The sequence below is a fragment of the Dipodomys merriami genome, unplaced genomic scaffold, assembly GCF_024711535.1.
Source record: "Dipodomys merriami isolate MVZ:Mamm:240054 unplaced genomic scaffold, mDipMer1.0.p SCAF_9, whole genome shotgun sequence".
NCBI lineage: Eukaryota > Metazoa > Chordata > Mammalia > Rodentia > Heteromyidae > Dipodomys > Dipodomys merriami.
This window is the reverse complement of record NW_027206512.1, coordinates 6260289-6276880: the sequence shown is the minus strand read 5'-3', so window position 1 is coordinate 6276880 and position 16592 is coordinate 6260289. Positions and strand designations below refer to the sequence as shown.

General features: G+C 38.1%; 1 protein-coding gene across 7 annotated transcripts in view; it reads left to right on the top strand.

The window, feature by feature from the left end:
- Positions 1–16592, top strand: part of Rxfp1 (relaxin family peptide receptor 1) — a 132612-nt gene that overhangs the window by 102208 nt on the left and 13812 nt on the right. For all 7 annotated transcript variants that reach the window (XM_070012297.1, XM_070012298.1, XM_070012299.1 and 4 more), the window contains 2 exons: positions 7686–7757; positions 10431–10502. In XM_070012297.1, coding sequence (XP_069868398.1) covers positions 7686–7757; positions 10431–10502 — 144 coding nt within the window. The remainder of the gene's footprint in view (positions 1–7685; positions 7758–10430; positions 10503–16592) is intronic.

Sequence of the window (16592 nt, the reverse complement as noted above, 5' to 3'; positions counted from 1 at the left end):
ATCTCAAAGAAAAATCTTTTAGAACCAAAAAGAAGAAAGACAGAATGGATGACATGGGTTCCGTTTAGCACTCTCCCTTTCCCTGACAATCTACTCACCTAGTATGTTTCTAAGACACTTTAATTTCATCCTAAACTCTGAGTAATGAAAATGATACTTCATCCTATTTTCAAATGGATAACAAAATAAAGTTCATTCCATGGCACTGACAATCTATTCATCTATTACAATGATAAGTTGTTTGAATTTAATTCCCAAATTCTGAATGATAAAAATGATACTTAGTGCTTAAAAGAATAGTTATAATGACATATATTTTGTAAAATATATTTTACAAAGTTTTACTCTTACAGAGTAACTTTGTTTACAGTAATAATTATTACCCAATTATCCAGTAAATGTGTCTATTTAGAAGAAGGAAGGAAGGAAAGAGAGAGCAAGCTAAAATGCCTATTCCGAAGTTCTATCAACAAACTACATATCATGATCTTATGAAAACTCCCTCTGCCTCTTGTTTTATGAGGAATTTTCAAAAGTTCACAGCAATGACAAAAGGACAGGAAAAAGTCAGAAATGTTGCTTGTAGTTTAAAATGACAATTATCAACTCAATTCAAAGCCCAACTGAAAAAGGTCATAAGAAGCAAAGATAATGATTCAAATTATACTTATTTGGAATCCTAGGGAAAACAAGACATTTCAAAAATGATTAGTGGATCCAGGAAATACCTGGTATGACTGCTCAGTACTCTCTGGTAACTAGTAGAGTACAGTATCAGCCAGTACCACCCAGGCCTACCCACTTTGTAATGAAGCCCAAATACTCAGTACTTGCAGAAGGGAATTAACAATCTCATCTTAGGGTGTTGAGGGCCTGGGGAAGGCTGGAATAGATGCTGGCTTTGCAGGAAGTCCTGGTTTTGATCACCAGCACCAAAAAAATAAAAAGTGCACCAACATGAGAAGCAAAAGTGAGAGGTGTTGTGCACATGCACTAAAACATCATTACTTTGTTTGTTTTGGTTGGTTTTGGGTTTTTTGTGCTGGTACACAGACTTTTCTACCTGGGCTACCTTCGAACTTTGATCCTCTGATCTCAGCTTCTTGAATAGCTAGGGTTACAGGCATGAGCCACCAGCACCTAGCTCCTTTGTTTTGAAAAGGGTGCAAACTGTATAATATATGCCAGATAAAATTCAAATGATTACTAGTTATTAGTAAAACAATTATTTTTTAATTATATTATCTTTAAATTTTAGCTATCAAAAACAACTGATTCCATAGGAATTCCTGGTAGTGAGAAACATCCTAATTTTAGTGCTAGTAGTAATGCTTTGCTTTGTAAGTATTCATCTCTTTTAAACCTCATTACAATATCATTAGCAGGTTAACTTCAACTTAGCAATGTCTTGGAAGGTGGTAGAGTGTTTGCCTTGCATGCATGAGACTCTGGGTTCGATTCCTAAGTACCACATAAGCAGAAAAAGCCGGAAGTGGTGCTGTAGCCCAAGTGGTAGAGGGCTAGCCTTGAGCTGAGGAGCTCAGGGACAGAGGCCAGGCCCAGAGTTCAGGACTGACAACTGACCAATAAATAAATAAATAAATAAATAAAGCATATAGAATTTTTTTAAAATAGCAAAATGTGAACTACAAAATCAGATTCATGAGCCAAAAATTTTCACAGGGAAAATGCATATAAAATTTAAAAACATATGATAGTCCAAAACACTCTGCATTATTTCATAATAATGATAGAAAATAGATAAAACCTTCAATATAGTTTTTTTCAAAGCAATAAGAAAACTGAAAATGTCACAATAAAAGTTGGAAAATTCCAAAAGAAAAACAGATCATTAATAAAAAAGTAGATAAACATGAGCAATGACCAGTTCCTTCTCAAAGGTCAAAGGAGTAAAAGTATATTTTTATAGAAAGGTGAAACTAAGACAAGTTAATTTGTGGACAGAATAAGTCAATATGAAGAATTTCAAAATATAGACATCAATAGGGTCACCACACTGTAAACAAGATACCAAAAGATATAGAAGTGAATGGAAAATAAAATGTGACACATAAAAGCAGTGCAAATGATTGAGCTGACACTACTTCAATCAATGTGACTCAATTTCAAGACTGTTCTATGTGTTAGAAAAACTCACAGAAGAGTGCGTATATTTCAATTCCATTTTAGCTGAAGCTTGCTTATGGTATAGAAAGCCACGAGACAATATTGCTCCCTCTTTCTCAAATTTAAATCTACAAAACCCTGATGTGGGGGAGACCATCTGAGAGCTGGCTATAGTCACGAGACATCCAAGTGAATGTAATTGTAAGGAGTGACACACGAGCAGGGGCAGATACACAGATCACCTTTGTCAGAAATTACAGGTGAGAAATCGACTGTCGTGAAAGAAGAGATGGATTAAAATGCTAAGATTTGAATAGCTGTGTAAAGTTAAGTGTGAGCTAGTATAGCACTTCAGAATAACCTGTATCCCACACTCCACAGGACACCCCTCCCTAACAAGCTGCCTTACTCTGCCTCCACCAGCTCATACAAAAAACTAGATAGGTAAAGAGAGCAGAGAATCCTCCTTGATAACACACAGATGTGAAATGTCTGCCCCAGGCTCCTCCTCCTTCAAGAGCAAAAGTGCTGGAAGAGACAGGAAAAGCCTCAGGACTGGAAGCTCGACAAAGACCCACTGTTTCCAGAGGAGAGAGTCACACTAGAGTACATCATCCCAGGGGAAGTAGAGCCATCTCCGCTGTCCAAGATCCTGCATTGACCCAAAGCAGAGGTAGCATCCTCTTAGGCCAGGGCCACAAAATGTTAGTCTAAATTACTCTAATTTATTCATAATTTAGAGGTTTCAATCCATAATTAGTTGACTCTCTTGCTTCTTCATGGCCAGAAGAGAGAGAGAAGAAAGCAGAAGAGGCCAGATCCTGATATTTCTTCAAGAATACCTACTCTTGTAACCCAACTTCCTTCCACTATTTACACACCTTGAAGGGTCTCCCAATAATGCCATAGGCTGTGCCCAAATCTTTAACACATAGGCCTTGTTATGAAATTGTCATCAAAGAGAGGAAATTATAAAAGTGAATCTAAAGACTGAAACTGCTTTAGCCATAGAGTAGTGATGAGGAAATAATTGATGGCCTTGAAAAATAAGCCAATAGAAAGCTTTCAAGCTGAAACAAGAAAAGCAAAAAGTTAAATAAAGACCAAAAAAAAAAAAGACCAAAAAAAGTGGCAGGATAACATAGTGCTCTAACTAAAGTGTGAGTGGAGTGACAAAAAAAAAAAAAAAGGAAGAGCAAAATAAAAGAAATGTATAAAGAAACAATGGCCAACTTTTTTCTAAAATTAGCATAATATAACAGAGCCTCTGGAAAAACTCAGGCAGACTAGGAAAAAAAAACAGACAAATCATAAACTAGTAAAAAGCAAAGATTAAGAAAAGATCCATAAAGCAAATAGGAAAACTAGAAATATTACATTACGTAAAATAAAGATAGAAATGTGACACTATTTTTTTATTCTCAGGCTTATTTTATTTGACAGGATATCTTCCAGTCCCATTCATTTTGCTGCGAATAACAGAATTCTGCTCTAGTTTTTTGGCTGGATAATACTCCATTCTTATATATGTATGTAAATATATAGGATATACATATATATGTGTGTGACTATTTAAGGTATATATGTATATATGTAAATATATAGGGTATATGTATAAAAAGCATTATATTTATTCATCAAATCTGTTGACAAACACCTAGACTAGTTTTCTATCTTAGATATCATCATAAAATTATATTATGGAAGAGAAGTATAGGCGCAGAAAAGAAGAAAACATATACTAATTTTAGCATCTCTAGTAATAGGAAATTAAATAGTATTGTGAAAGAAAGAGAAGATAAAGTGCATTAGGAAAAGTTACTATAAAAGTAGACAATAGCCCGTGCCGGAGGCTCATGCCTGTAATCCTAGCTACTCAGGAGGCTGAGATCTAAGGATCACGGTTCAGAGCCAGCCTGGGCAGGAAAGTTGTAAGACTCTTATCTCCAATAACCCACTAGTAGCACTGTCAGTAGAGTGCTCACCTTAAGCTGAAGAGCTGAGGGACAGACAGCACCCAGAGTTCAAGCCCCATGACCAACAACAAAAAAAAAAGTAGACAACAGAATTTATAAATATCATTTTTAAATATTAGAAGAAATATCTTTTTAAAAAAATAGTGAGCCAGACGCCAGTAGCTTCTACCTTTTTTCTTAGCTACTCAGGAGGCTAAGACCTGGGAGATGGAGATAAGAAGTCAATTTGGTCAGAAGAGTCTTGAGAGACTCCACCTCCATTAACTAACAACAACAAAAAAAGGGCTCAAATGTTATAATATAAACCATAAGCAAGAAAGCTGAGCAAGTCACCCAGCCCTAAATTCAAGGCCTGGAATCAGAAAAGGATAAAAGAAAAAAAGATTGATGGAAGTGAGTTAAACATATGAAACCATATAATATTATTTTAAAATATCAAACTAAGGACAATTATAATAGTCAATTTGGTAAACCCATTTAAAAGAAAAGAAGCTCAGTGTAATGGTACATGGCTGTAATCCTAGGACTTGAAAATGAGGTGGGATTTCAAGCCCAGGCTGCACAGAAAATTTGTTGTTTTTTTTTTCTTTTTTTTTAATTGTGAAAATACTATACAGAGGGGTTACAATTACATGGGAAAGATAGTGAGTACATTTCTTATCAAGCATTGTAGCCTCCTCCTTTGTTTACCCTTCCCATCCCTTCCTGCACAGAAAATTTGAATCCAGCTTGGGCTGCACAGAACAAACAAGAGGCTCTCATTAACCCTCTATATAGTTCGTTTTTTCTTTATTTTATTTTCTTTCTTCATTTCTCTTAGCTTTTTGTACCTCATGTTTTGCATAATAGACAATATAATATGTGAAAAGGAAAGGGAATCACAGAAACAGCAGGATGAACCACAGCAACATTCATACTTACTTGACACTATGTGGGATATGACCATTAGAACTTGGGTGGGGGAATAGGGAGAGGTAAGTGGAAGATAAAGAGGGATGGGGTAATGATGACTAAAAACAAATATACTTATTGTTTTACCTATGTAATTGTAACCTCCCCAGCTCATTACCGGTTCAATTAAAAAAATTAAAAAAAGAAAGAGGAAAGGCTCAGCATGACCATGCACCAGTGGTTCATGCCTACAATCATAGCTACTCAGAAGGCTGAGATCTGAGGGTCATGGTTCAAAGCCAGCCCAGAAAAGTCTCTGAGACTCTTACCTCCAATGAACCATCTGAAAACCAGAAGTGGAGCTATGGCTCAAAGTGGTAGAGTGCTAACCTTGAGCAAGCTCAGGAGGAAGAGGAGACAACAAGCATATACAGACAGCTAAGCACATAGATGAGCAGAAGTCAGAGGCTTTCTCTCCTCTGTTATCTCAATTTTCTCTGGAAATGGGAGCCAGATATATTAAAAGGTATGAGAGAAAAACACAGCTAAAAAGTTCCAGGTTATAGATTGCCATTGGGAGATGAGATAGAAAGTTGAGGGGAAACAGACAAGATTACTGGAGAGTTTGTTTTTTGTGTGATTTTTTTTTCTTCCAAATGAAAGATGAAATTTTCATTTGCATATAGTTCTGCCATATGCAGAAAAATAAAATGGTTGGCTCAGAGTAGGAAAAGTAGTAGTCTAGATTCATAATAAAAAGAAAAAACTTGTTTTTCTAAAAGCTTGGAGCTGGAGAGAAAGAAGTCACTATCTTTTGTTACTGTTTTTGTTATGGTAGTGGTGGTTGGCTTGATTAATAGGTACTTTATAAACCAGATATTTGTGTTTACAACTCAAAGAAAATTGTTGATTTAATCAAAGTTTCTAATTTGTGTCTTGGTCTGTGCCCTTTATTGGTTTGTGCAAGTAGTTTGGGGTGCTTTGGGTTTTTTGTCAACTTAATAGCAAAATGGCATATGCAGCAAAACTTTTTAGTATTTTTCTGATGCTTAGGAGAACACTGCCACCTGGTGGTACACTTGTGGTACTGGCTAACCATAAAATATTCGAAGAAAATAGTTTATGGTTCACAACATAGTCAGAGGCCAAAAACCTGGGACAAACCTAAGACCAAAGAACTAGTGCTTCAAGTGCTTTGCTGCCACTTTGGTAGAATAATAAAAAATTTTTCTTTAGAAGAGTGATGTGGAATCTAAAAAAAAAGTCTGGATATAGTACACAAACTTTGTTACGTATTATGCTAATAGAATGCTTATTGTCTGGATACTATAGATTGCTAGAAAAGTGTGGCTTCAATTTGAAATGGTCTATTCATGTCTTTCAAATAGTAAATCAGATTATTAATTCAGATGCAACAAAGAAACCCTGATATACACTAGAGCCTCGCTTCCCATATGTTGTTCCTCATTGATGTAAATATACCCTTCTCATCAATTTACTCTATTTCTCTATTCTCCAATCCAGGATGTCCAAGTCTTCTAGATGTGCTTTTCTTTCTCATGGTCTATTTTAAATGCAGCCCCAAACAATGCTGTCTCATCTGTCACCTATCCAGTAGAATATGTGGAATTTCAGGAAATTGTCACTAAAAAGAAAGAGGTAGCTCCTTTCTTTTCCTTCCTTATCTAGAAAAATTGAAGATGAAGGCTCACCTAAGCTCTAGCAAAAACCATAGAAACAAAGAAAGGTATGTGAACAATGAATAGGAAAGGCCTTCGGTTTCTAACACAGCAGCATTGCTGTGAATGCTACCCAGGTTTCCTCACATACGTTAGTGCTATGCCACACTTCTTCACCTGCATTGAGTCACAGGTGTTCCTGAACAGCATTATGCTACACAGAAACCAATAAATTAAATGTTGACATATATTGAGGTTAAAGGGTCAGCCTTTACTTTTGAAAACTGCAAGATGCCCCTAAACCTCAGCTAACTCCTCTAAAAACTTTCACCAAGGAGATACTTATAAAATGAAAGAAGGAAATCACAATTTGAGCAGGGTGTGCCTGAATGATGGAGCCCTTGCCCAGCATGAGTGAAGCTCTAGGTTTGTTTCCTTCATGATGATGATGAATAAAACATTGTGTGTGTGTGTGTTTGTGTGTGTGTGTTTTGTGTGTGTGTGTGTGTGTGAGAGAGAGAGAGAGAGAGAGAGAGAGAGAGAGAGAGAGAGAGAGAGAGAGAGAGAGTATGTGTGCTCATCCTGAGGCTTGAACTCAGGGCTTGGGTGCTGTCTCTGAGGTTTACCACTTGAGCCACAGTTCCTCTTCCAGCTTTTTGGTGGTTAATTGGACATAAGAGACTCATGACTTTTCCTACCCTGCCTTCAGCCTCCTGAGAGTAGCTAGGATTACAGGCATGAGCCACAGGGGCCCAGCTTAGTTTTGATAAATATTGATACACAGACCAGACTTGGTGACACAGCAGCACACAGTAAAAGAACTCAAGGAGGAATGTGTGTGTAGAGGGCCAAGGTGTGCATGCATATGTGAGGACAGGTATGAATGAGTCTTATATAAAAAGTTAACAATATGAAGCAAAGCTATTTTACTAGATGGCAAATAATTCTTAGCCAATTTATTTCTGTCTATGATTACAATTTATCTTGATCATGTTTTATTTTTATGTTCTAGGGATTTTGAAGGCAACCATATCCATACTTTAAGAAATTTGACTTTTAATTCCTGCAGTAATTTAACTGTTTTGTAAGTAATACTTTTTCATTTGATGTAATATCCTATCTACTTCCAGGACAAATGCATGTTTTATGTGGATAGAAGGCTGCCTAAGTATGTGTAGGAGTAGAAATATATGATTCATTTGCTCACCCATGGTACACATTATGGTCAACACTCCTACAGCAAAACATAGGTCAACAAGAGAAAAGCATATATTGATTTGTTCAATATAAGTGGCACAGAAGATTCAGAAATGAAGACCAGGTACTGGAGGGTGTGGCTCAAGTGGTAGAATACCTATGTGGAAATAAAGAGCAAAAGACCCAGGGGAAATTGTATTTTTATTTATGTATTTTTTTTGTCGGTCATGGGGCTTGAACTCTGGGCCTGAGTGCTGTCCCTCATCTCTTCAGCTCAAGGCTAGCACTCTACCACTTGAGCTACAACACCATTTCTGGTTTTCTGGTGATTTATTGGAGATAAGAGTCTCACGGACTTTCCTTCCCCGGGCTGGCTTTGAAACCACAATCCTCAGATCTCAGCCTCCTGAGTAGCTAGGATTACAGGCACAAGCCACCGGCACCTGGCGGAAATTGTATATTTTTATGCTTAGGTTCTATGAAGACTGGACAGCCATGTAGAAATCCAATGGGATAGGATCTTAACCTATGGCCTATGGTAATAAGAGAGGAAAAACTTGTTCAGATACTTTTTGCTCTGCAGATGTAACATTCCTTCCTCTCAGATTTGGGGCAGGCTCCTTCCTGGAATGTCTTATGGTTTATTGTCAGACAAGGAAAGTTGCCTCATTCACAGATTTCATGGATGGTTCTGGGCAGAACGGTTTTTGTTTCTATAGGTTCCCTTGAAGGAGAAAAATGAGCAGAAGGGGAGAGAGATCATTCTTGTAAGTCCTTTTTGTGTCTCTCAGTTCAAAGTACCCAGCACATCAAGGTACTCACACACACACACACACACACACACACACACACACACACACACACAGATTGTGGCAAATGTTTGTTATACCATGGGGGAAGAACATACAAAAGAAACAAAAAAAAATCACATAGTACATTTTAAATACATTAAAAACAATAGCAAGAAAGAAAAAAACTAGTTGTGTCCCTATCTTGGGGTTCATTTCACTTAATATTATCTTATATGGTCATATATACATAGCCTTTGACCTTTTCTGCTTGTCCTAGACTTAAGGCTATACTAAAGCTATCAGCACAACTATGTTTATTACAGCATTATTTACCATAGCTAAGATATGGAACCAACCCAGATGGCCCTCAGTAGCTGAATGGATCAAGAAAATGTGGTGTGTGTGTGTGTGTGTGTGTGTGTGTGTGTGTGTGTGTGTGTGTGTGTGTGTGTGTGTGTGTACACACATACATATACACTGGAATTCTATGCCTCCATCAGAAAGAATGACATCACCCCATTTGTTAGGAAATGGAAAGACTTGGAAAAATTATATTAAGTGAAGTAAGCCAAGCCCAAAGAAATATTGGTCCCATGCAATAAATGCATTTATTTTTAACAAAACTTCTGTATGAAGAAGTTTGTGGGTCTCCTCCTGGCAGGTGTTTGCAGTTTTCCATATGAGGTACTAGGAGAATGTGGTAATGGTTTGGACTTCTAGAAGAACTTAAACACTTAAGGATGGGACCAGTTCAAGTTGAAGACATATTACACACAATGTTCAAAAAATTGGAAACTCTCTGAAAATTTCCTGAGTTTATTCTTTATGTTGATAACATGAGATTCTTGCTGAAGTGTGCTTTCATGATAAAGTGTATATTTCCCATGTGTGAGGCCCTAGGTTCAATCTTCATCACCACAGGTAAAAAAAAAAAAACTGCTGTCAGGAGCTACAGTCTGACTCAATATCCCCAAAATAAAGACTCTTCTGAATTTTCCAGCTTAGCTCTTTCTTTCTTAGCCAGCTCTACTCTAAATCCCATCAACTACCACATGGGTAAAAGTGCTGTGACACAAGGGGAACTGTGGTAAACAGGCATGATTTGCAGAGTAAACACATAGTCTACATGTTCTTTATACTCTTGGTGGGAAGATATTGAATCTGTATTGTTTCCCTGTATCCTTTTCAGAGCTCTTTTTGAATTGTAGCCAGGTAGTAATGGCTCATTCCTGTGATCTGAGCTACTGAGAAAACTTAGATCTGAGGACCACCGTGCAAAGCCCATTTTGGGCAGATAAATCCAGAATACTTTTATTTCCAATTAAGCAGCAAAAAGCTAGAACTTTAGGTAGGGCTCCACTGGTGGAGTACTAGTGATAAGCATAAAATTTGAGTGATTACACTAGACCCTGAGTTCAAGTCCCAGGATACACACACATACAAACACACTTTACTTGTGTTTTATTTCTACTGTCATTAAAAGATTTACAAAATTTGAGAATAAAATTGACTTGAAGCCAGGTATGATAGAACATACCTATGAATCCTATACTCCGGAGACTGAGGCAGAAAGATTGTAGGTTTGAGGCTACCTGGGTTACATAGCAAGATTCTTTTCCAAAAAAATTAATAATTGAATTGGATAATCCATCATTTTCTTTCAAAATATCTTGATGTGAAAATGCATTCTATATTAATTATTTTTGCCTTTGCAGGCTGTTAATCTCTTAGTAATTCAAGTACTAGTTGCCTTTTCTTTTTACTTGCAGGGTAATGAGGAAAAATAAAATTAACAACCTAAATGAAAATACTTTTGCACACCTCCAGAAACTAGATGAACTGTAAGTTTGACTAAATATATATTGTTGGGAATTTTGTTTCTATTGTTTATTTTATATTTGTTATAGGTGTCTATATATTTAATAAGTATTAATATCCTCTTTCAAGCATTATTTATATTTACCTTAGGTCACAAAAGAATTCAGGTAGTTTACAAAAATAAACACAAGATAAATAAAATAAACACTTGAAACAACTGGAGTAAAGGGACCATAGCTCCAGAGAAAATAAAGTCAGGGTAAAAGTAGTAAATAATATCCTATACCACTCCGTTCTATTGCTCCAAAGGTACAAAAAGATGGTCTTCATGTTTCCCAGAGGACCACACAACTTAAAGTCAGCATTTTGTTGTTACTGAAACCAGGATCCACATGATGTGATAGGTCACATCCCTAATGTATAATAATAAAAGCAAGAAATAAATTAACACTAGCTATTATATTATGTCTCTTCTTGAATATCAATTCCAAGTGTATTAAAACAATTCTAAAATGAGTGGAAGCCTTATGGACTGAGCACATTGAATTAAATAGATGATAGACATGAAACAATGAAATATATACACCTCAGGTAATTGTTAGCATCAATTTTCTGGAAAGGATTTGGAGAGTGGAGACAGATCTACATGTTCTGACAATTATCTAGGCTGAACTATTTATTTAAACTTTTGTATAAAAAACTAAATAAGCGGGGCACTGCTGGCTCACACCTGTAATCCGAGCTACTCAGGAGACTGAGATTCAAGAATCCCAGTTCAAAGCCAGCCCAGGCAGGCAGAAAGCCTGAGACTCTTATCTCCAATTAACGACCAGAAAACCAGAATTGATGCTGTGGTTCAAAGCGGTAAAGCACTAGCCTTGAACAAAAAGAGCTCAGTGACGGTGCCCAGACCCTGAGTTCAAGCCTCACAACTGACAGAAAAAAAAAAAAAAAAAAACTAAAGAATGCAAGCTGAAGCCCGGCGCCGGTGGCTCACGCCTGTAATCCTAGCTACTCAGGAGGCTGAGATCTGAGGATCACAGTTCAAAGCCAACTCGGGCGGGAAACTCCGTGAAACTCTTATCTCCAATAAACCACCAGAAAACCGGAAGTGGTGCTATAGCTCAAGTGGTAAGGCGCTAGCCTTGAGCTGAAGAGCTGAGGGACAGCGCTAAGGCCCAGAATTCAATGCCCACGACTGACAAAAAAAAAAAAAAAAGAATGCGAGCTGAGCACCAGTGGCTCAAATCTGTAATCCTAACATGATGAGTCCTGAAAGATTTGTAGTTGGAATGGAAGCCAACTTGGGCAGAAAAGTCCTCAAGACTCCATCCCCAATTAATCAGCAAAAAGCTATACTAGGGGTGTGACTCAACTGGTAGAGCACCAACCTAACAAGCAGAGCAAAAGAACCTGAGTTTAAACCCCAGTACAGAAAAAAAATTAAAGAATTCAACTAGAATCTTAGAAATATGACACATTACTCCCTTACTTACCTATGTTCAGAAATAAATAGAACAGATGTGCCAACAGAAACATTATTAGAAAAAAAAAAGTTCTATATTCTGCTCTAAAATAGCAGTGAACAAACCATTGAAAATCCAATTTGGGGGGGGGGGGGTCCGGTCATGGGGCCTGAACTCTGGGCCTGGGCGCTGTCCCTCAGCTCTTCAGCTCAAGGCTAGTGCTCTACCACTTGAGCCACAGCGCCACTTCTGGCTTTTTTCTTTTTGCTTATGTGGTGCTGAGGAATCGAACCCAGGGCCTCAGGCATGCAAGGCAAGCGCTCTACCACTGAGCCACCTTCCTAGCCCCTCCAATTTTTTTTTCGTTGGTCATGGGGCCTAAACTCTGGGCCTGGGCACTGTCCCTCAGCTCTTCAGCTCAAGGCTAGCACTCTACCACTTAAGCCACAGCACCACTTCTGGCTTTTTCTGCTTATGTGGTGCTAAGGAATTTAACTCAGGGCCTCATGCATGCAAGGCAAGCACTGTACCACTGAGCCACCTTCCTAGCCTTGAAAATCCAATTTTTTAATGTAATGATTGGCTTGACATACTTTTCAGTAAGAACTGGGTCAACCAAAGAAACATGGTCCCCTGGTTTCCTTTATTTGCAAAAAGTAGTATACATCTAGGATAATCTTACTAGACCAGCAGAAAAGATACAAAGCTATCTACATATGACCATATAAGATGATGCTAAGGGAAATAAACAAGACAGGAACACAAGAGGTTTTATTTTTGTTGCTGTTGTTTTAATATACTATGTGATTTTTTTCTTTTGTATGTTCTTCCCCCATGGTATGACCCCTGTATTCACTGTATTTGATTTCGGTGCCCTGCATCTTGTATATACATTTTTCTAATTTGGGGAGGGGAAGGGAAAATAACAAAATGCTGAAACAAGGATACAGGTTGACTCATTGTAACAATGAGATGTATAAGACACTACTTGAAAATGAACTTTACAACTGGGGGAGGAGAGGGAGGAACTGGGGAGGTGGGGAGGGAAGGGATAGTAGGGGAAAAACAAAGGAAGGGTAACAATGCACAATAGGAAATTTACTCATTACCTTACTCATGTAACTATAACCCTTCTACAGTATCTTTACAATTACATATATGTGTGTGTGTGTGTGTGTGTGTGTGTGTGTGTGTGTGTGTGTGTGTGTGTATAGAACTGAGTCAAGTAATAAAGTACTTTTCTAGCAAGCACAAGGCCCTAAGTTGAAATCCCAGTACTGCCAATAAAAATTAAAACTCACAAAGCATTGCCAATCACTCACAAAATGTCAAAGAAATTAGAACCAGGGCTCAGTTGTAAGAACTGCTAATGTGTGGCCATCAAATCATATCATCATCAGTGCACAGAAACTGCTCTCACTAATAGAGAGATGAATCTACATGATCCACCTCACCATTAAAATATCATCTAACCATTAAAATACAAGTTAGCCAACTTGAGGTCACGACCTAAACATCAAAGGATGATTCCTCCAGCTTATCATCTCCATGGGAGCCACTGGGTACAGTCCATGAAACAAAAACTTTCCAGACCATAACCAGTTCTGAGCCAAGCCCAAAGGGAAAGGAAAGAATAATAAAAGGGGCAGGGAGTACACCCAGGGCCAGTAAATCCTGCCTAAAGCCTGCCTAGTCCCACATTAAACACTTGCCTGAAAAAAGACTCACACGTAAATAAACATAAAACCGGCATGTTCTCCAGGAGGGGATGTTGTTCAGTGAATGCTTCTAGATCTAAACTCTCACTTTGGAAGACAAGTGTAGTACAAATGGTCCTCTGGATTGTTTACACCAATAGCCTGGGCAACAATCAAGATACACTTGTCACAAAGAATTTTTAGTGGTTCCCATAACCATAAACTTGTACTTGCTTTTATTTGTACTGTTTTGGTTTGGAGATGTGACCTAGCTATATAACCCAACTTGGCCTTGAATGTATAATCTTTCTGCCTCAGCCTCCCAAGTGGTGAGATGATAGGCATGCGCTACCACACTTGTCTATTTTTGCTTTTAAATTCAGTTACCCAGAGGCTGAAGTATAATTCAGTGGTAGAGTGCTACCCTAGAATGTGGGCACTGGATTCAGTCCCCCAAACTATAAAATAATACAGTAATATTATAGCAATAATACTAAGTTGACTACTTGAGTTGATAAGGAATGTTCTGAATGTTTCCATTCAGAAACGGACCTTGAGTCCAATTAAGTTTAGTCAACTGTCCTAAATTGGAGTTGAGAAAATAGACCTTTCACATGTCACTTAAAACTAGGCCAAAGCTATCTCATTACACGAATCCTGCTGCAAGGAAATTGTAAAACATGGTTGCAATCTAATCAATGTTACTTGACTTCCTATTCAAGAAACCAGAATCATGCCACACTTTTTCCTCAATATGAAGCAGATAGACACTGCCTGTGAATAGTCTTCTAATTGGAGGTGTATAAAAATAGTTCTAGAGTCAGCAAAGCATTGGATAGAGTTCTTGTATTCAGAGGGCTGTGTTTTTCTAAAAAAGGCACATGTGTACAGTTAGAACATGACACTGTGTCATGTGTGTTATGTGACCTTGCTGAAGTATACAAGAGGAGTGCATGGGAGAACAGAAAGGAGAAGCTACCCTTCTAGTAATAGTGGCTTCATAGAGGAGCCAACACCACCGTCCTGTCTTTAAAGATGAATAAGAAGTCAGGAGGGGGACAGGGAAGGTGGCTTAGTGGTAGAGTGTTTGCCTTGCATGCATGAGGCCCTGGGTTCGATTCCTCAGCACTACATAAGCAGAAAAAGCTGGAAGTGGCACTGTGGCTCAAGTGGTAGAGCGCTAGCCTTGAGCTGAAGAGCTGAGGGACAGTGCCCAGGACCAGAGTTCAGGCCCCACAACCGGCAAAAAAAAAAAAAAGTCAAGAGGGAAGCAGAGAGTAGACATGACCAGCAAGAGGAAGCCCCATGCAGAAGCACAGATGATAGCTACCGGTGCCCTCAAGTCATGGGAAAAGTTACCATGACTAGACAGCAGTAGAAAGCAAGTTCAGAAATACTACCCACCATATCTTTACATAGTTAGTGTTTTATGTCAAGTTAAACAGTTTTGATTCTGTCATCTAGGCAACAGTAAATTATTGAAAGATTTTATGAAAGAGGTACAGTTTTACAAAGACACCTTTGATTGTCTAAGTACAAAGTACAACATTCCATATCATAGCCAATTCACCAATAACATGTACATAATAGTACAAAATAGAAGGCATTCATAGCAAAGACAATGATTTTTGTCAATTGTGGGGTTGAACTCTGGGCCTGGGTGCTGTTTCTGAGCTCTTCAGCTCAAGGTGAATGCTCTACCACTTGAGCCACAGCACCACTTCCGGTTTTCTGGTGGTTAATTAGAGATAAGTCTCACAAACTTTCCTTTCTGGGCTGACTTTGAACCATAATCCTCAGACCTCAGCCTCCTGAGTAGCTAGGATTATAGGCATGAGCCACCAGCACCCGACCAATGATGGTATTTTTCAGGTCCTTTTGGCCACTTAGTTTTAGTGTTAAAACCTAATCAAAAATCATCCTGACCTTCATCCTCAAATCCCCTATCTCTTGCTTTATAAACTATCCAGCCAGGTAACAAATATGTCTATTCTTCTGCCTATCTCAGTAGTGACTAGTAGGGCTTATCAATAAGTAAGAAAAATAGGCTCTCACATTTCTTGATCACCCTGAAGATTCAAGTTTATTAAAAGTTTTGCTTATATACAAGAATCTGAGGACTTTCTCATGAGATCTGTCATTGTCAAAGCTACTATGAGAGGTGCTGTCATCAGAAACATTCTTGCAACTGAGCAAATATTTTGTTAGGCAGAGTCTCCACATGTCTGTGATGATACACAAAGTATCTACCCACAAGGGTAGCACAGAAAACCTGTGCATCTCGGCTAAGAAATTTGTACTTGAAATCATACACTTCCAATTCATCATCATAATAAACCCAACCAAGAGATAAAAGCTCCCAACTATATTCTTTTTATTATAATTGTAAAGGTGATGTATACAGGGGTTACAGTTACTTAAGACAGGTAATGAGTACATTTGTTTTTGAACAATGTCGCCCTTCCCTCGCTCTCTCTCAATTTTTTCTTCTTAACCCCCCTCTCCCACAAGTTGTAAAGCTCACTTTCAACATAGTGTCTAGTGGTTTCCCTCATTTGTGGAACTAGACTGTGCCTATAACTCTACACGTAAACACATTGGATAGTAAAAGACCAAAAAAATGAACTTGGAAAAAAAAATGAACTTGGATATAATAAATTATACAGGACACTGGGCATTTACACAGTAATACCAAATGAGGATATTCTTTGGAGATAATCACAAAGGCTCAATAGCTATAACCAAACTATATTCTTACTCTAACACAAATGGACATGATCACCACCAGGGGCTGATGGCTTACACCTATAATCCTAGCTATTCAGGAGGCTGAGATCTGTAGATCAGGGTTGTAAGCCTGCCCAAGAAGAAAAGTCTGTGATATTCTTATCTCCAATTAACCAGCAAAAATCTGGAAGTAGAGTTGTGGCTGGAGTGGTGGAGCATCACC